General features: G+C 40.4%; 2 protein-coding genes and 1 long non-coding RNA gene across 3 annotated transcripts in view; 1 reads left to right on the top strand and 2 right to left on the bottom strand.

The window, feature by feature from the left end:
• Positions 1-403: 403 nt before the first annotated feature.
• LOC128383597 (zinc finger protein 665-like) lies at positions 404-2,445 on the bottom strand. The gene is made up of 2 exons (XM_053343194.1): positions 2,380-2,445; positions 404-1,899 (listed from the first exon to the last, which is right to left on the bottom strand). Exons 1-2 carry the CDS (start codon positions 2,443-2,445, stop codon positions 622-624), a joined length of 1,344 nt encoding a protein of 447 aa, XP_053199169.1. The 3' UTR covers positions 404-621.
• A 2,377-nt stretch (positions 2,446-4,822) lies between these two features.
• On the bottom strand, positions 4,823-6,965 carry LOC128384181 (uncharacterized). Its single transcript, XR_008324054.1, has 3 exons — positions 6,288-6,965; positions 5,856-6,085; positions 4,823-5,025 (listed from the first exon to the last, which is right to left on the bottom strand). It is a non-coding gene; the product is annotated as an uncharacterized LOC128384181 (long non-coding RNA).
• Positions 6,966-9,162: 2,197 nt separating this feature from the next.
• The window catches only part of rnf150b (ring finger protein 150b), a 19,259-nt gene continuing 7,623 nt past the window's right edge, over positions 9,163-20,798 (top strand). Inside the window, exons 1-4 of the mRNA XM_053343666.1 lie at positions 9,163-10,071; positions 18,325-18,575; positions 18,795-18,949; positions 20,392-20,488. Of these exons, the coding sequence (XP_053199641.1) occupies positions 9,609-10,071; positions 18,325-18,575; positions 18,795-18,949; positions 20,392-20,488 (966 nt within the window). The 5' untranslated portion in view covers positions 9,163-9,608. The remainder of the gene's footprint in view (positions 10,072-18,324; positions 18,576-18,794; positions 18,950-20,391; positions 20,489-20,798) is intronic.

Raw genomic sequence — 20,798 nt, 5'->3', positions numbered from 1 at the left:
TCAAATGCAAACAGCACTTTAGAACTGAAAAGAAAAATTGATAGAGTTGGAAACCAAGAACTGGAATAAATGAAACAGGGGAATGAATGGATTAAATATGTGGATCACAATTACAAAATATGGAACAGTGTATTCTAAGAGGAGGCAGATGTCGAGCTGTAATATAGTGATTCAACCATGAAGAGGCTGAACAGTCAAAAATGTAAAGAAAATTGAATATTTGATGGATAAATAATTCATCAAAACCTTATCAAATAGCAATTTTTTTGCCTCATTTAACCATTTTCCTTTTTCTTTGTGCATGTAGGTATGTGCATATATATATATATATATGCACCGTCATGCTAACCTGCTAACCTACTAACAATGTATATATAAAAAAAACACTAATAAAATGGTCAGATGCAACAACCCCACCCAGATGTTTCAATTGCCTCAAAATAACATTCAATAAATTTGGTCACGTGGGCAGCTAATGGCATATATGCTGATTCTAAAATAACAGTTGGTAGCTCTCAGTTTGTGGAGAAGCTCAGGATGGAACAACACTGTTATTACAGGTGTGGAGAGAAGGCAGGGGGACACTGCTAAACAGTCTATAAAACATGTTCAGTATTATGTTCAGTGACTGCGTTGGTGGTATTTTAGTGAATTGGAATGAGTGAACCTTTTCCCACACCGCGCACACCTGTACGGCTTCTCTCCAGTGTGAATGCGTTGGTGGTTTTTAAGAGTACTGGCATTGGCGAAAAATTTCCTACATTGCCCACACCAGTAAGGCTTATTTCCAGTGTGAATGCTTCTGTGGTTTGTTAGAGTACTGTCACGAGTGAAAGTTTTCCCACATTGCTCACAGCTGTACGGCTTTTCTCCAGTATGAAAGCGTTGGTGGATTTTTAGATTACCGACTTTGGCGAAAGTTTTCCCACATTGCTCACACTTGTACGGCTTCTCTCCAGTGTGAATGCGTCTGTGCATTATTAGATGACTGTTTGTAGCAAAAGTTCTTCCACAGTGCTCACAGCTGTAAGGCTTCTCTCCAGTGTGAATGCGTTGGTGGACTTTAAGATCGCCGTTTTGACCAAAACTTTTCCCACAGAGCTTACACCTGTACGGCTTCTCTCCAGTGTGAATGCGTTGGTGTCTTTTTAGAGAACCGTCTTGAGTGAAAGTTTTCCCACACTGCTCACACCTGTACGGCTTCTCTCCAGTATGAATACGTTGGTGTCTTTTTAAAGAACCGTCTTGAGTGAAAGTTGTCCCACACTGCTCACACCTGTACGGCTTCTCTCTGGTGTGAGTGAGTTGGTGTCTTTTTAGAGTAACGTCTTGAGTGAAAGCCTCCCCACAGTGCTCACAGCTGTACAGCCTGTCTCCAGTGTGAATGCGTCTGTGGCTTTTTAGCTGACTGTATTGAGCGAAAGTTCTCCCACATAGGTCACAGCTGAATGGCTTCTCTCCAGTGTGAATGCGGTGGTGTCGTTTTAGATCATTTTCATGTGCGGAAATTACCCCACATTGATCACACCTGTACGGATTCTCTCCAGCGTGAATGCAGCAGTGTCGTTTTAGATTACTGTCTTGAGCGAAAGCTTTCCCACATTGATCACAGCTGTACGGCTTCTCTCCAGTATGAATGTGTTGGTGCTTTTTTAGATTACTGCTTGTAGTGAAAGTTTTCCCACACTGGTCACAGCTGAATGGCTTCTCTCCAGTGTGAATGCGCCGGTGCACTTTTAGATTAATGTCTTGAGTAAATGTTTTCCCACATTGGTCACATCTGTGCGGCTTCTCTCCAGTGTGAATGAGTAGGTGACGTTTTAGATCTCTATCTGAAGTGACAGCTTTGTCGCAATGCTGACAGCGGCAATATATGTACCTCTTTCTTCCTGTTTGTTTCTATAACAGACAAATATAGAGAAAGAGAGACAGGACAGCTGGCAACAGAATTTACCAGAGACAATGGGTAACTTTAAAGTGCTATAAATGGAGGAGTACTAAATGGGTAATGAGATTCCAAATGGTGTAGGGGACAGTTGCATCAAGGTCTTGTTCAGTTCAATTCAATTTGATTCACATAGTGCCACATGATCACAACAAAAGTTGCAACACTATACACATAGAGCTGGTCTAGACCATGCTTTTTATCCTACAGGGACCCAGCATTCCCCCAATGGTATGTTCACTAGCTAGTCTACAGCTAACAGTGTCTATTTGCTGTTTGGTTTTGAGTAGGTAGTATATGGTGTCTTTTACAGCTTTTTGCTACGCTTTACTTTGCTAACATGAGAGCACTGAGATGAACCAAAACAGTAAAGTTGCAGCTGGACAGCTAAACAATGACCTGAAACTGAAGGTGGGGTTTTCATGCTGTCTCACCCTGGAAGGAGCTTTCTCCTCCTGGACTCTGACACCTCTCTGCTCTCGCCCACTCCTCGTCTTCATCTTCTACTTCCTCCTCTAGACAAAACAGATAACATCAATCTACAATGTTTCTTGTTGGGGTTTTTTTCCAGTGACACTTTTTCCATCATACTGTCCTGGTTCAAAGTCTTGAGAAAAACTGGAACATTTCAACATAACATGTATTATGAAGCTGGTTAATTATGTTGTAAATAATTTAAAGAACAATATGAAGAAGTTTATTCCTTGCAAAGCTTCAACTGCAGTCATTTGTTTCTTTTACTTGTGACATTCAACTCATCAAACAGCTCAACTTTGTGTAAATTGATTCTGATTTTAAGAGAAAAATATGGAAAAATAGCTGAATACAATACAACACGTCAGCTGCTTTTTGGATTGTTTAATCAAAAAAAAACTTTAATGTTTATATTCGTTTATATTTGTTTTTGAATTACTGTTTTATCTCCTACTCACCTGTCTGTGATTTCAGCTGTAAACCAGCTCTGTGTTTTCTCTCTGTGTGGATAAACAGCGACACCTAGTGGTGAAAAAGCAGAAGACAAATTACTAGACAAAGACTACAACAAACTACAAGATATCAGCTGCACCTGTTAATCAAACTTTTACCAAATTTGATTAAACAAACACAAACTATTCTCTTAAATACCTTCATCATTTAGTTTCTTTTTTCATACTTCTGACTCATTTGGTGTGTAATTATTTATTAAATTAATGACTTGAATATCAGTCTCGACTTATATTGAGTCATTGTTTGAGTTTTGAGTCATTTTTAAAGAAAATGCTGAAATTCTGGTTCACATAAAACATATAATAGAAGAAATAAGAAATTTACAAGCTCACTAAGGAGAAAAGGCAATGATTAGAAGTTCACGCTTCTTTATAGGTTTTATTGCAGGGCTTTATTGTTTAACCTGACAGATGTTATCATTACACTCACTGAGTTTAAACACATTTTTGGATATTTTTTAGGTTTATATTGACGACATTTTGTTCCCTTACGAACAACAACAAGATAAACACAATAAATAGAACACAATAGAAGTACAATGAAAATATCAAGTACACAATAGAAAGATAAAAAATAAAAACCTAAAATAAAATAAGTGAGGTGACAACTCAAACACTTTTTTACCTTCACAGCTTGCAGAACAAACCCCTCTTCTGTCCTCTTCTTCTTTTTCTAAGATTCAGCGTTTCTTCCTTCTGTTTATTCTTCTATTAACTCCGCGCATTTAAACGCTGCAAACTAAAAAAACTCAACTATAGCTCTGATTCAAAAGAAGCCGCGGCATCCATTTTGTCGCTGGTTGCCTAGCAACAGTGTTCAGTAACCTACAACGCTTGAAAACCGAGCATATTAATCAACTGATCTTGTGTTAAAGATAACTTATTTCATTTTAACGAACTAATATCAACATTATTATTATTAGTTAATCTTACTTGAGGTCCTTGCCTGTTGCCTATAGCGATGCGCGAGATTCCCGCGCCACAGTTAACATGACGTCATCGTCCCTCCCCCACCACAACGGTTGTTTAATGCTTCAGACTGCCAAAAGCTATGGGATGCTGTAAGAAATATCACCTACATTCTCCATCAATATAACACACATTGCCTCTGAACAGAGCTGCCTGTATTTTCTTAAACGATGTGGAAGAAAACGAGGAGAAAAGTTGTTGATATTTGAGTGAAAACCAAAGCAACCCCCCCCTTTCGTGCTCTTCCTGGAGCTCAACATCCGTGACGTCACCCATTGGTTTGTGGACTGCTGCTCGGAAGCCAATAGTATCGAATCTAGGCAGCGCCATCTTGAAAATTTCAGGTGCATGCCGGGAAAAAAATGAACACGGATTCTACTTATATGGGCATGAGGCGGATTCATGGACGGACGAATGGGCGGGACCAACGGCGGAGCGGGGAAGCTGCGATTGGTTGCGAGGGCTGGATCTCAAGGACATTGGTCAATCAACCTGTCAATCACAACGTAGCCACGTAGCTTGCTTTATCGTCAAATATAAAATCAGAGAGGCCAAAATTTCACAAATGAACACCAGACTGCATTGAAGAAGACTTTAAACTAGCGATTGAGACCATAAACACATTTTGAAAACGTTTACTGAGGTTAGAAATCAAGTGAGAAGTTGGTGAATTCTCCATTGACTTGTATACAGCCAAGTTTGTAATACATTTTTTCAATGTGTCATTGCAGAGTAAAATTACTTAATCTATGTATTATTATCAGTATAAAACAAAACAATCAGAATATCAGTAGAAATAAGAAAAATTTACACAAACATATTTGTAAATTGTATAAAGTCTTACATAGTTAGATACTCAATTGTTAGTTGAAGCTTGTTACTGTAAGTGTGACACAGAGAGGAGAGGAGGCCCGACTGAAGGAAAAGACATTTATTAAGGGGAATAGAGATAGGATATTGAACTGAGAAAATGGCTGAAGATGAGTTGGGGCCGGGGAAATACTGGTAGGAGCAGAGCTGGAGCCGGGCAGGTCTAGAGAAGAATCCAGGAGAGTGCAGAGCAGGGCTACAGGATGAGAGGCTGGGAGGTTTCTGGAGCTGACATCATGTTTGTATCTGGGATGTCTTTAAAAAGAATAAATACAGACCCATTATAAGTCTATGCCATTGTTACTGGATCTGAGAAGACTGATGTGATGGCTTCAGTGAAATGTTAAATATTCATATACAGTTGGATTGTAAAAACAGTGTGGAGCAAATATGTGCTGATTTTATTATTGTTTTTGGAAATCACAAGGCCTTGATTTTTTCAGCTGAATTAAACAAACATATTAAACATCATCTAACTAACAACATGGAGCTGTTCAAAATTGTATTTTTGTATTGAGCTATTGTTTGATTTTTTACAGATATACATTTATATTGTCTAATATTGATTCACTGTGTTTTCTTTTCCTCTGCAGTGCCTGGATAACCTGCTGCTCTTAATCAAGATTTTCCAAATCGTGGATAAATAAAGTAAATCTGTTTATCTGTGTATCAATCTTTTTATGTAATAAAACACAATGGAGTAAAAACTAGCAGGAGTTAGCTGTGCAGTGACAAAAGTTGAAGCTAAGGATAACATAGCATGTTGGTCCATGAATCACTCAAAATAATGTTATTGTGATAGCAAACCTGTTTATATGTCTTCATGACTGTAAACAGTTTGAAAGCAGTGAACAAACACCAGATACACAGTGAGCACCTACACAGCAGCTACGTTGTAGGTTGCTTTAGCACGCTGCTAACGTCAGCTGCGAAGCTAACGTGCAGAGCGTCAAACAGCTGTAGTAACAACTCTGATATTTTACAGCTAACATCACAACAACAACATATCATGACTAACTAGACAGTGAGCTGAATGTCAGCAGGTAACGTTACAGTTTATGTGAAGCAGAGCTGATGTTACTCACTTGTTCGGCAGATCAGCGTCCGCCTTCACTCTCCAGTCCTCCGCCGGGTTCCGTATATCCCTCCGCCGGTGTTCTCCGTCTGTCCCTCCACCAGTGTTCTCCGTCTGTCCCTCCGCCGTTTGAAAACCACACCGATGTCCGCGGGTCCTTTCTCCTCTCCGGATGTTTCTTGGTCACCTCTCCGTCTCCACTATGTTTGTACCAGACATTTCTCGCTCCGACTGCAAACACTACGATAGATAGATAGATAGATAGATAGATAGATAGATACTATTTCAATCTTGAAGGAAATTAAGGCATTCAGTAAACCATATTAAATCAGGTTGTACAGTCAGTCAGTCCAAATAGACAAAAGAAGAAAAGTCAGTCATCCTTCTCCTACAGTGTGGAGCTATAAAGCTGGAAGGCCTTGGGGCCAAAGGACCTCCTCACCTGTCCATTGAGCATGACAGTGACAGACGTCTGCCACTGAACATACTCCTCTGTCCAGTTAAAGTGCTGTGAAGGGGGTGTTAGTCACAGTCCATTATTGACAGCAGCTTGTTCAGGGTCCCCTTTTCTGCCACTGATGTCAGGGACTCCAGCTCAAAGCAAACAACAGAGCCAGCCTTCCTCACTAGCCTGACCAGTCGCCCTGCACTCTTCCTAGTTGTGCCTCCCCAGCACACCACAGCATAGGACACTGGCCATGACAGACTGGTAAAACATCAGGAGTTTTCTACAGATGTTAAAGGACCCTATAGCCTCCCGAGGAAATAGAGCCAGCTCTGGCCCTTCCTGTAGAGTGCTCTGTGTTTGCTGACCAGTCCAGTTTATTGTCCCGATACAGCCCCAGATATTTTTAGGTCCTGACTACCTACCACATTAATCCCTGCAGTGGTGACTGGTAGCAGAGGCGGGGTGGACCTCCTAAAGTCCACAACCATCTCTTTGGTCTTGGTGACATTCAGCTGCAGGTGGTTTGTTCTGCACCATTTCCCAAAGTCCTCCACCAGGCTCCTGTACTCATCCTCCTGTCTATCCCTAATACACCCCACTGTTGCAGTATAATCAGAAAACTTCTGCGTGTGGCATGACTCAGAGTTGTACTTGAAGTCAGCAGCAGAGAGGGTGAACAGTAGAGGGGGGAGCAGCTGTATGACCTGGAAAAAAGCTTTTACTGTGTTGTATGCCAAGCAGTGATGCCGGATTGAGTTTTGAAGTGTGAGGACATCCAGCTTTGGATGACGTAATAGTCATGATCGGATCAACACTATTTCAGCCATACCTCTAATGTAGCCTCATAAATGGTCACATAGTTTAGTAATTAATGTCAGGTCAGAAAAATACTAAACAGTCCATGTACTAGTTTGCTGGTCATTGCACTATAACAAAAAGTAGGGCCCAGTGTTGTATTTGGTGGCCAAATCATTTAAACTAGTGTGAACTGACAACCATAATAGGCTACTCAAGGTCCTCTATGTTCTGATTATGATTGGATTTAAAGTTCCAACATTTTGAAATAGGCCTAGGCATTATCACTGTGACAGTAATACGACTTAATTACTCTAACAACTGAAAGTGGGGAGACCTAGTAGACTTCCTCCTGGTGACCTCTCACCTCCTGGTCCTTTAGTTCATCCTCAGCCTGGTTAAACTACTGGCTAAATATCAGTAGACCAACACAGACAGACTCTGATCACCGGGTCCAAAGTGGGCAGTGTTACTGGGAAATGTTTATTTATACGTGGTTTTTGGACCCTGGAATTTGTTTGTATAACTGCTTCACTGTTCATGTTTGTGCATGTGTACTTCTGTGATGCTATGTGTGTGTGTGTGTGTGTGTGTATGAACTTGTATGGCTATCATTGTGACCCAATTTGATTTTAATACCTAGGAAATAAGGACATTTTAGGAAAGTGAAGGCATTTTGGCTGGTTCTCACTTTCTGACACACTTTCAAAGAGCTGTTTGAGGCTTCAGACTTGGTTTTAGGGTGAAGGTTAGAATTGGATTAGGTTCAGTTTTGGGTATGGGTTAGGGTTAGGCATTTAGCTGTGATGGTTAAGGTTCGAATTAGGCGCTAGGGAATGCATTATGTCACTGAATGTCCTTTGGTTTTGTTATATACAAATGTTAATGTTTTTTTTGTTAATAATGAGCCTTTGTACTATTCACTGTAGCTGCAGATGTTTGATTTACAAACATGTTTCTTAAATAATACTTGAAAACTGTCTGATTGTTGTCTGTCAAATATTAAATAAACCAAACGTACTTTTACTAGTATTGCAGGATCTGATGTACATTACTCATTTTTATCAATAAAATGTCAAAAAAATAGAGAAAAATATTGTAACTAATAGTCAAAAACCCAAGATATTTAGTTTACTCTCATGTATGAGAATGTAAAGCACTAAATAATCACATTTTAGAATCTGAAATCTGGGATTTTTGTTTTAAAAAGTGACTAAAATGAGATTGGATTACCAAAATAACTGCTGATTAATTTTCTGTTGATTAACAGATCAGTTAATCCACTAATCTTTGCAACTCTAGTCAGATTTAATCTCCAGAACAACACACATTTCCTCAATTTTTTTTTCTATAAATCAACCAGTATTCATACTCCAGGGTCAACTAACCCAGTATTGTTCTCAGTTTGTAATCATCAGTGATCAACAAATACTTGTTTAAGAATATGCACCATGTGAGAAAAATATCATGGTCATAGCCTATATATTCAAGACATTACTTTATGTTTAGTTAAAAATAAATAAATACAGGAGACACAAACAGCCTGGAGCCTTTGTTGTCCTCTTTTCCCGACTGGTAATTCAACTCAAACATAAGAAAGTGGAACTGAAGTTTCTTGGTGATAAAATAATGTGATATAATAATACAATTTGGATTTTTGTGGTTTTTCTTGTGTGCAGCAGCTGTTTTTCTGCCGGACCGCCGGGTGTCGCTGTTTGGGACTGATGCACACACACACACAGACGCACACACAGACGCATACAGACACACACACACACACGCGCACACACACACATAGCTACGTGAACACAGACGACAGACTGAATGAGACAGACTTAAACCGGATATTGCATGTTTTAATCTTCAAAACAAAACAACTACGGTAGCATATCACATGTTTTATGCGTGAAAACTTCTGAATCAACATAAATACTAAATAGTGTGTGTTGACACTATAAAACGGGGAGTAGTTGCAGTTGTAATCCTGCATTTTTTATGATTTTCACCCGTTATAAAACCGCTTTTATTTTACAGGAACTCACCGGAAGTGCTCTGTGCCATTAGTGGGCGCTTCACATTCAGGCCCAGTCAAAACAATGCAGCTTATCCGGCCTGCTGCGTCTCTCGTGCGGATAATATTCACCAAATTACCAACGAGGAACCCTGCGGAACAGCTCATGCACAGCCGGTGTTGTGTCTAGGTGAAGTTTAGTCGCCTCTTTGTCACGGTTAGTTGAATATTTAGCTGTGTGCGTTGCAGCTTTTCTTCTTTTCCCCCGTGTGGGTGTTTGTGTGTTTTGTTCTGAAATGGAGACAAGCTGAGGGGAGCGGCTGAAAACATTACAAAAATAACCACACAAAAATTAAGAAAAATTAGAGGTGCAAGGAGACGTGTCGAGATTAAAATTAAATCCTACTTATTAATCTCCTGGTTGGCCGGCTGGTTATCATGGTGGAGTAGGCGGCTCTCCTGCGAGCGACCGACCGACGGAAGGGTCTCTCTCAGCGGGGAGCCTCATCATGGCCCCGGGCTCTCTGGTGGCGGCCTGCCGCAGCTTGGCCCTCTCTACGTGGCTGCTCTCCTTCTGCTTCGTCCACCTGCTGTGTCTGGACTTCACCGTGGCCGAGCGGGAGGAGTGGTACACCGCCTTCGTCAACATCACCTACGTGGACCCGGCCACCTCGGAGCTGCGCACCGAGAAGACGGAGTGCGGCCGCTACGGAGAGCACTCGCCTAAGCGGGACGCAAAGGGAGTGGTGGTCCTGCCCGCAGCCCTGCACGACAGACAGGCCTGCGACCCCAACACCCGGTTCTCGGTGCCCGCTCAGGCCGGGTCAGGGGCCTGGATAGCGCTCATAGCCCGGGGCAACTGTACGTACAAGGACAAGATCCGCCACGCTGCAGCACACAACGCGTCCGCCGTGGTCATCTTCAACGTGGGGTCTGCTAATGTCAACGACACCATCACCATGCCTCACTCAGGTACGTTCATCGTTTATACTAAGCTTTATATATGGAGTTAGGCAACGGCAAGGCATATTTCAGCAAAGTGCTTTACACATAGTGCAAAAGGAGAACATAAAAAAAGCATATTTAACATACAATTGCTCAACATTGCACAAACAACACTCTGCACACATCAAGGGCCATTTTTTTCTCTCCTAAAAATGATTTTATGCAGCTTTAATTATTATTCTGTGAGTCTGTCTGTTAGAGATGGGACAAACACTTATGCTTCAGGTTCAATAGGTTTTATTTTAACAGCTTTAATGCACTTTGGATAGTTCTGTCTTTCTTTCAGGGTTCATTAACTATCTTAGGGTCCTCTCTGTAGAAATTGGTTATTCTGATTATTATTATTAGTAGTAGTAGTAGTAGTAGTAGTAGTAGACCACTCTACTATCATGTATTCATATTTCTTGTTGCAATTGACATTATCCAGTGAAATGAGTAGTTTAGCACTTGCAGGGCATTGTATGTTAAATTCTCATTAGGAGCTTAATTATCTTTAAGTGCACACATTCAACAGTGAACTATGAATACAAACATAATCTCTGGCCAATTATATAGACAAATGAACATGAACAAAAATAGACACATGAACATATTGCCTGAAAGCGGCATTTGAACGAGAAAAAAAACGATTAAAAACTAACATCAACAGATAATAGATTGTGTGTGTGTGTGTGTGTGTGTGTGTGACAGAGACTGTGTCACTACGCTACATTACTTGTATTGAAATTGTGCTCGTCTCTCTTTCAAAGCAGCAAAGTGATCAATAACCTCAAGATTTATATGCATTTATCAAGAACTAGGCAAGGCACATCCCAGCAACAAGGCAACTCAGTGCTTTACTTGTAGTGCAAAAGGAGAACATAAAGAAGCAAGTGCAACATACAAGTCAGTATTATATATATATATGGTCTTTATGTGTCATATGCATTGCTATACAGGAATATAATATGGAAATTAGAGCCCAACCAATATTAACAGCTGATATTGACCTTTCACAGAAATATCAGAATCAGTAACTATATTGTCTGATATTTGAAGTTTCAGTGCACTGATGTCATTAAACCACATATCACACACAATCATATCTTTGTCACAAGTGTTTGATAACCACATTTCTGTACATATAATATTAACAGCCAATATATCAACATCAGAATTAAATACTCAGGCCCCAAATATTCAGCATCAGTTAGGCCATAATAAATAAATAAATAAAATAATGAAGCTACAAAAAGTAAGTTTCTTGTATAAAAGTGCAGTTTGTGTAAAGGATCATCACAGTATGTAACGTAAAGGTGTTTTTGATTTTTGTCTTAATTAATTTGTCCGTTTTTTCCCCTGAAACGCAAGTAAACGCAGCTAAAATGAGGATTTTCTTTGCCTTGACAGATATTGTGAAATATATGTAGATCCAAGTGCAATGGTTAATGTTTTAAGTTTATTGCACAATCTAAACAAGTTACCCTTTAAGCTGCAAAGTAGAAAATGATAAGTATCTAGTATTGCAACTTTTTAAAACCTTTATCTTTCCAGTGAAACCTCATTACGGTTAAAAATAATCTCTTTTGCAAGAGTGTCCTGGCCCAGACAAGCAGTAACATAAAGTTTAAGACAAACAACATAAAAACTAATACAGACAGAGCTCTTGTTAATCAATATAAAACAATAAAATCAAGAGTAAGGTGCACAGAGCTGCTGCAGCAAGGCTTTAAACCTGCACACAGAAACCAGTGGCTGTCATTTTAACCCAATTTTGAAAATAAGAGATTTTTAAGTTGATTTCAGTTCCCTGCAAGTTGTAGTGGTGCCCAGTTTGAGCTGAGAGGGATTTTATCCAGTCCCAGTCAGTCTAAACTGGTTAACAGACTTGTTCCAAGAGCCAACACACAAACTGCTGACTGAAGGTCTGTGGCACAGCTGAACATTTTCATTATTGATTAAACTGCACACTACTCTCTCAATTTATCGAACAACCGTTTGGTTCATAAAATATCAGGAAATAGTGAAAAATCCACATCGAAACACTCGTTGATGTCTTGTTGTCTTGCCAACCAGAGCTGCAACCAGCCGTTACTGTCATTATCAATTTATCTGTAGATGTAACTTCCTCAATTACTTGATTAATTGTTTGATCTATAAAATGGTATAAAATAAAGAAAGATAACAATTAAACAATTAATGTTTCCCAAAGCCCAAGATGACATCCAGAGGACCAAAGAAACCAGAAGATATTCACATTTGAGAAGCTGGAATCAGAGAATTATAGTTTTATTTCTTTAAAAAAAAAAGAAGCAATTCATTTTCTGTTAATTGACTCATTTATTAAATAAAGATAAATGATTGCATTTTAAAACCAAGATATAAAGTTTTTCAGCTGCAACGATTAATTGATTAGTTGCCAACTGTTTTGATAATTGATTGTTTTTTTGCTCATTTTGAAAGAAGAAAATATCAAAATTCTCTGCTTCTAGTTTCTCATATATGAATATTTCCTGGTTTATTTTCTATTTCATAATATTAAACTCTACATCTTTGAGTTATGGACTGTTGGTTGAGACAAAACAAGACATTTGAAGATTATTATTTTGGGCTTTGGGAAGGCATGATGAACAATTTCCACTATTTTCTGATGTTTGGGACCAAACAACTGGAGTTGTGACAATAAATGCATTACTGCAGTCAGGTTGGGCTCATTAACATAATCACAGACATCTAAAAACAACCCAGCACTGTTATATATCATAGTTTATAACATGTTTCATTGTCTGGTATAACTGGTGTATGAACATGAAGGATGGGCTGGGGGGGTTTCTGTAAACCACCAAACTGTGGGGATACGTTGTGTTTTCACTGCAGTAAAAATAACCCGTGCTGTCACAGTTCTACAAACGAGTAATGCCTGTTTAATACACTTTTTAAAAAGGGAATCCCAGACCTACTGCGTCCATACCAACTGATTACAGAAGACACCAGTGTGGTTCAGATACCAATAGTTGTACCCATACCAATACCCTCCAGTACTGCCTGACAATGTTGAATCGGCTTTCGGCGAGTACACAGGTCTATGCATGGAACCAATAAACTTTACCGTAGTTACACACCTGGATAAAACTCAATCAGTTTTTACTTTTACTGATCCAAAACAGTCCAAACACAGCAAGCATTGACTGGCACAATGCAACACGTACAGTTTGCAAGGCTGTAGTTTCGAGCGGTGGCGATATCAGGTTGGTAGTTGGTATCCACTGATATGCAAGTGCGAGGTATTGGAATCAGTGATGGGAAGGAAAAACGGTATTGTAACTCTCCGCTAATTTGATATTGTGCAGAGGGAGAAGTGAGGTGCTCATGTCTAAACTGTTGTATTTATTCACTCCGTCAAACACACAAATGTTTCTCTGTCAGCTGGAAACTCCGTCTGGGATCCCTGAAGATCCCCAGACGCCAGTTTGGAAAGCCAGTTTGGAAAGCATTAACGGTGTGTGTGTGTGTGTGTGTGTGTGTGTGTGTGTGTGTGTGTGTGTGTGTGTGTGTGTGTGTGTGTGTGTGTGTGTGTGTGTGTGTGTGTGTGTGTGTGTGTGTGTGTGTGTGTGTGTGTGTGTGTGTGTGTGTGTGTTGACTTTAAATCCTCTTTCTCATGTGCAGCTTCACCCAGATATTTCCAGTGTCACAACAGGAGTTGGAGCTGATTATTAAAGAGAGGTTGATCTGGCAGTCCCCCCTCACCCCCCGGTCCGCGTCCGATGTCCTTACTGAACTTTCTGGGAATCTTTCTTTGGACACGAGTGCACATATTAAATAATTCCCCCCAGAAATAGCATCTGCAACGGGTTCAGAAGCCAGCGTGTCATTCACCGCTGTACCCAGATAGTTGTGCTGTATTTGCTCACTTATGTAATGTAGATTTGAACTTTTCTGATCGAGATTATGAGTCTTGTTAAGAGTTCAGGTTCTTATTTAAATTCTGGTTATGGTACTTGTTTCCATTTTCATTTAATCTGCCAAGTGTTTTTGTGATGAGATTGGCTTTACTCAGGGACCCAGACTGAAAAATGTATTGTGTCAAATCAACAGTCCAATTTTGATAATCGATCATTGTAGCCATTTTTCATGCAAATTTAGCTGTTTTAAGCTTCTCAAATGTTATTAATGTCAGACTGCACCTAAAACATTTGAACCATTAAAGTGACAATAGCGATGTCTTTAGCGAGTCCAGTTTTGTCCAATGAGCATTCAGAAATGTTCAGTTTACATGCATGATATGGAAGAGTGTGCTGCAACCAGCAAAAGTTGGTTATTTTTCCTTCATCAATGACTACAACGGTTAATCAGTTATCAAAATCTTTGACAATTATCTGTCAATCATCTAATCGACTAATCTAATTATTGCTGCAGCTCTATTGGACTGAATGTTTTTGGACTGTTGGTTGGGCAAACTAAGATATGTAAGGAAGTAACTTTGACTCTGGGCAATTCTAACAGACATTTTTCACTTTCACTCAAGGAAATAATCAGCAGATCAATGGGTAGGAAAAATAATTAATAGTTGCAGCCTGAAATTAATTATCAGGATTGGTTGCTGAGTGCTTTCTGGATTGATTTGCGTTCTATACTCGTCATATGACTTGACAAGGAAAAGAAACCAAAAGATATTGATGGCAAAAACCATCTTCACTTTGTTAATGGCGTAAACGACCAATTGATAGATTGACTAATCGTTGGAGCTCTAATTTTGATGAGTGATATTAATTTCTTTGGCTTTTCTCTGTCTTATAAAGGACTGTAGCTCTGAACTGCTCACAACTTATAATCACTGAACCCGACGTGACGAGGGATTACAAGGAAACGTCGCTTTATCTTAAAGAGTTGGGGAGTGTTGGGAAGAGCCTGTTGGAGAGTGTATACTGGGAGAGAAAAAGCTGGTCCAGTCAGACCCGTCAGCTGTGAAAGAGGGTTAATCCGCCTGAAATCAGCCTCTGTGGAATCAGCTGGCTTTATCATTCCAGCGTTCATCCCACAGATCAGTTCAGAGCTGCTGATAACAACAAGCTGGTTTAGTTTCTGCTACCACGCTGTTTTCTAAAGTCAGAATAATGACGTGTGCTGTGATTTGTATGTAAAATGTAGAAACGGCAGCAGTGAGTTCACAGAGATGCTGGACGCCGATTATGATTATAAAACCCTTGCTGTGCTTGGACGGTTGGTCTCATGCCATTCAGGCAGGAAGTTGTCATCAGATTTCACAGAGAAACAGGATGTGCTGTAACGTTGCTGTGTCTACTGGATTTGTACCGTCAATGAACCACAGACTGACCGGCTCTCACTTCCTTTAATGACCATTTGAGGCTTTACACTATAGTTTAGATAAAGGTCAGAGTTCATATTCAGCACATTTCCAGGTATATATTTATATTCTGGGATTCTGCTGGAATATTGTTTGATTTAAAGGGAAAAACTCCTATTTTGTCTTATACTAGTCCTTTATGCAGCCCCTTAGTTCAGCCTCTGTATGTTTTAGCTCCTGTCTCTTATTAGGAGGGCAAACGTTCTTCTATTTAACGCGACATGTGATTGGCCCATTGCTACAGCAGCTACGACCCGTCTGTGGTGGTGAAGTCGTGGTGAATTTGAGTTAGCGCGTTTAGCAGTTCAGTAGCCAAGATGCCTCCTAAACGCTCTAAAGTGTATCTACACTACACACATTATACAGCGGACAAAGTGTACACAATGTGTTAATGGGTATCTAATGAAGTACTCAGTTGGTATCAGAATCACTTTAAGGGGGCTTGGATTGGTACTGGTATCATCGTTTTCGTAATGTTACCGAGCCCTAGTGTGTGGGCCATGTATGTAATCTGCAGGTATGGTGTAAATGATTAAGGTCTCAAATATGAAAGTCTGGTATTTGAACCAATATTGCCATGTTAACTGCAGTCATGGTATAAAATGGTCTTAAGATGACAGTAATATTGTTTATTACAGTGATTTCTGAGAGAATATATTGTCTAACAAAAGTAGTAATGATGACAGGCCCTTCGTCATATGCTAATTGTGTTGACATCGTCCAACCCTAACGTGACCAACACATGGAAAAACCTCAGCAACAAAGTGAAACGGAAGAGACAGAGTCATGACGAGGGGGAAGCAGAGGTAACTGAAGTGGGATTTTCGGAAACTTTGATGCTCATCGTGATATTTTTACCCGAGATGATCGTAGCGTGAACACTTGACACGGCACATCTCTAGCTGTAAGTAGGTTAAGGTTAGGTTAAAGGTTAGGATCGGATTATGTCAGAGGAGGGCCTCGCAAACATTGATGTACGTGTGTGTGTGTGTGTGTGTGTGTGTGTGGTAGAGGCGGACATTGATCCCATGGGTGTATTTTTAGGCAGCGACAAATCGATTTTGTTGGTGTGTGTGCGTGTTGGAAGGGTAGAGTGTGAGTTCAGCAGTGTCCTCGGGGGAGTTTATCCAACTTGTGGCGAACAACATCCACTACACACACACACACACACACACAAGTTGTCTTAAGTCACTTTTGGGAACATTTGCATAGACTTCTATTCATCTCTTGCCCTAACCGTCACCACACACTTGCATAACCTAAACCTTAACCAATGACCCGAAAAAATCAGCCATTATCAACGCAGGGACACAGCTTTTGTCTCCAGTTTGACAAGTTGTGCCCAATTAACCGGTCTTTTGTTTGAAAGTTGTCCCAGAAATTAGGCTGTGACAAACCCAAACAAACACACACGTTTGTTTGTTATTCTGTCGATACAAATAAAAAGAGAAACGAGATCATTACCACAAAAAAAGAGTTGTTTGTTTGTGTGCATCACAACCAGAGTGAGATAAACAATCTAAAAGAGGGTGGAGGCGATATCCGATGTGTATTTACAGCAGTAGACGAAGATGCACAGTGTTGATTCACAATCTACTTAATCTAACAAGAGAAGATCCCCATTGAAAACTCTTCATCACATTTTGGTGAGTGATCAGTGGTCAGTCAACTTTCCACATGTGAGTGGACAAAAACACCTTAAAGAAAAGAAAAAGAGCAGTTTCCACACACAGTTTTTCCGTCCTCTGAGTTTCCTGCAGCTGCCTGTCAGTGAACGCGTCCGTCCGCATGTGTCACTAATTAGCTGCAAACTTGTGTCGACATGGTGACACATTCCCAGCCGCTCTGGGATCCATTTGCAACCGTTGAAGGAATTTATGGCATGTTTTAACTCCTACACTTTTTTGGATAGCTGAAACAGTCGCTGATCAACCAGATTTCAGTGTCAGATCTGGAAATGAAACCATAAATGTTTAATTTTTCATCTGGCTGTGAAGCTGAACTTTCCCCCGGAGTATTTCTGTCTACCTTTGGGGTTGTTTGAGGCCACGTGTGCACCGAGTCAGGCCTCAGTCACAAGGATAACCTCAAATTACCAAATTGCCAAATTTGGATCAAGACAGCCTGAATGTAGCGGACACACACACACACACACACACACACACACACACACATCACACATTTCCTCCTGAGACGTGGCGAGCTGAAAGCGTTGTGTTCACACTTGTCGTCTCAACAAATACAAACAGTGTGTCTGTTGAAGATCAGTGTGGTTCAGCTGAGAGCCGACTCTCCGCTGCTGAAGTGTTATGAGCCGCACAGCCTGACCTTTGACCTCCACAATTTCACAGTGCAGAAGAAGACAGTTCCGATAAATAAAACCTCAACTTCTTCTTTTGCTATTTATTGTTTCTCCTTCTTCTCCTTTTTGTCTTTCATTACTTGGAGGACACTTGCTACTCAAAATTACTTTACAGTATTGAGATCTTAAAGATTCTTTAAAGACGACTAAACTTGTGCTGATCGACCATTGTTTTATCCTAGACAAAGCTGTGTCCAGTGGGGTTGGACAGCTTAAGGTGGACTGACCTTTTAAGGTGGATCTCAGCCGATAGCAACAAGCATCAGTGATCTCAGAGTGTGAACTTAGAAACTTTGACCATTTTAACATCATAACAGCACATAAATAACATAAAATCAGGAAGCTCGTCCACTTATAATGAACAAATAGAGAGGATCTCTTTTTATGATGAGTCTTTATTTATGTACAACAGTATCGTGGTTTTATGTTGGTTTATTCACTAAAATTGAATATTGATGGAGGTAAATTCCCACTTTGAACTCATTTACTCAGTTCATCTCTCGCTCTTCTTCAGGTACAGGTGAGGTGGTCGCCATCATGATCCCAGAGCCAAAAGGCCGCGAGGTTGCATTGCTGCTGGAGCGCAACGTGACGGTCACCATGACGATCACCATCGGGACGAGGAACCTGCAGAAGTACGTCAGCCGGACGTCGGTGGTGTTTGTGTCCATCTCCTTCATCGTGCTGATGATCATATCCCTCGCCTGGCTCGTCTTCTACTACATCCAGAGGTTCCGATATGCCAACGCGCGAGACAGGAACCAGGTACTGCCTAGATCAGACCAACACGTTTATCTGAGGTGACATCACACAGCGGTGAAACTGTTCACATGGAGGCAGAAACAACACCGATCTGTCACTCAGGAACTTCACAGCACACCAGAGATTTATCGGCTTCTCAAACATCTGCCACTGCGCTCTCACTCGGGCGTAAATCTGTCTGTCATCCTCCCAACTCTCTCTCTCCCTCCCTTTCCTCACCAGCGTCGTCTGGGTGATGCAGCAAAGAAAGCCATCAGTAAGCTGCAGGTTCGCACCATCAGGAAGGGCGACCAGGAGACCGAGGCCGACTTTGACAACTGTGCCGTCTGCATTGAAGGCTACAGGCCCAATGATGTGGTCCGCATACTGCCCTGCAGGTACACACACCTCTGTCTCTCTGTTGAGCTGTGGTGGAAGTATAGTAACAAAAAGAGGCACTAAATACACTAAAAACATTGTAACGTTGGAACATAGAATACTTGATTTGACTAATTTGGACGACTGAAGCAGAAGGTCCTCCATTACTTCCATTGTAAACATTATAAAGGGATCTTCTAATGGTCAGTATAAACAGGAGGAATGATTACAGCAAGAAAAACAAACTTAATGTCCACTGTTGGTTTAAGACAGACATAAAGTGCACTAACACACCTCAAAGCTTTCTGAAGTCTAACTTTACTAAGCTTGACTGTATTGTATCAGAGGAAAATGCAGTTTGAGACAGCAGTGTCCACAGAGCGTAGACATCTGGAAAATAGAATAAATGTGAGCCTTTTTAACATCTGGAAGAGTTACACAAAATATTCAGGAAGGTGTGAAAAACATCTTCCATTAAACCAAACACAGTCTGTCTCCAGCTTCTTAAATGTGAATATTTTCTGGTTTCATAAGACTTCTATGACGTTAAACTGAATATCTTTTGAGGGCGTCTCCTCTGGCAAACAGCTCATTGATTAATGGAGAAAACAGTTGCTGTCCTGAATCATTTATTGCCTGAAACTCTGCAAACAACAAGAATGAAAGTGTAGAAACTCTGTGTGTCATAAGGAAAGCTAATAAAACAGTGTAGTAGAATCTCTAGACTGGAAGAGAAACCGTATGAAGTTCACTGTCAGTATTTGAACACATTCATCACCTTAAACAGTGATTTTTAATGAATCTCTGTGGAGCTTCTTTTTGGTCTTTGCTGAGAATCAAGACTTGAAGGCCGAATCTTTAATCTGCTTCTGAGTCCCACTGCTCGCCTTTGATGCTACTGCTGGGAACATTTTCACACAGGAAGAAGAAATAATCTCACAGTGTGGTCTTAACTGTAAGGCATCCTATATATAGTCTATAATATAATCTTTGTTTATGTTTCTGTTTCAGAGGAACCAGGACTAATATTAACTCACTGATTTAATTATTACCATCTGTCTTTTTTTATTTGGCTTCAGAACAAACTTTAAATGACTCGCTTCTTTTTGATGAATCAATGTTGTGATGATGCAAACTGCGGAGTTCAATTAACGACAGACTGTTTTCTCACGATGAGAGAAAAATCCGTCCAGATTGTGCAGAAAGTAAAGACTACAGTGACTTTTTGTTTTTCCTGTGATCTCAACACAGACTCAAGTATTATGTGAGAATGAAAAGAGATATCAACACATAAAAAAGGAAGCTTTTTTTTTTTTTACCCAGAAACTTTCTTTCCTCGTGTGAGTTCACAAAATGAAAACAGCTGTTTTTTCTCAGTTTTCCTCGCAGCGTTTTGTGTAAATGCAGATTAACTGCAGAATAAAATCCGTCTGCTTTTGTTTGTTTTTTTTCTTCTTTGCAGACATTTGTTCCATAAGAGCTGTGTGGATCCGTGGCTGCTGGACCATCGCACGTGTCCCATGTGCAAGATGAACATCCTGAAAGCCCTCGGCATCGCTGTGAGTCTGACAGGAAGCATCGGAGCGGGAATTACATGTGTTTGTTTTTAACTTGTATTTATCCAGGAAAAGGTTACCTGGCTGCAAAATAACCAGAACTCATCAAACAAAACCTTTAGGTAGCAGCTGATTATTTCAGGCTGCCGGTCGCTGTCTGTGATTTAAAGTGACAAACGTACCGGTGCTGGATAAGATCGGCTGTAGCTCAGTAATTCTGTAAAGGCTGAAATAAAAAGTTCTGTGTTTAGACAAAGATCGCTTGTGAGTGAGAAGACGCATCACATTGTTTTTGTCACTTTAAGAATCTCAA

The sequence above is a fragment of the Scomber japonicus genome, chromosome 22, assembly GCF_027409825.1.
Source record: "Scomber japonicus isolate fScoJap1 chromosome 22, fScoJap1.pri, whole genome shotgun sequence".
In the NCBI taxonomy this organism is placed as follows: domain Eukaryota; kingdom Metazoa; phylum Chordata; class Actinopteri; order Scombriformes; family Scombridae; genus Scomber; species Scomber japonicus.
The sequence above is the reverse complement of the archived record's forward strand: the minus strand, read 5'-3'. Positions and strand labels throughout refer to the sequence as shown.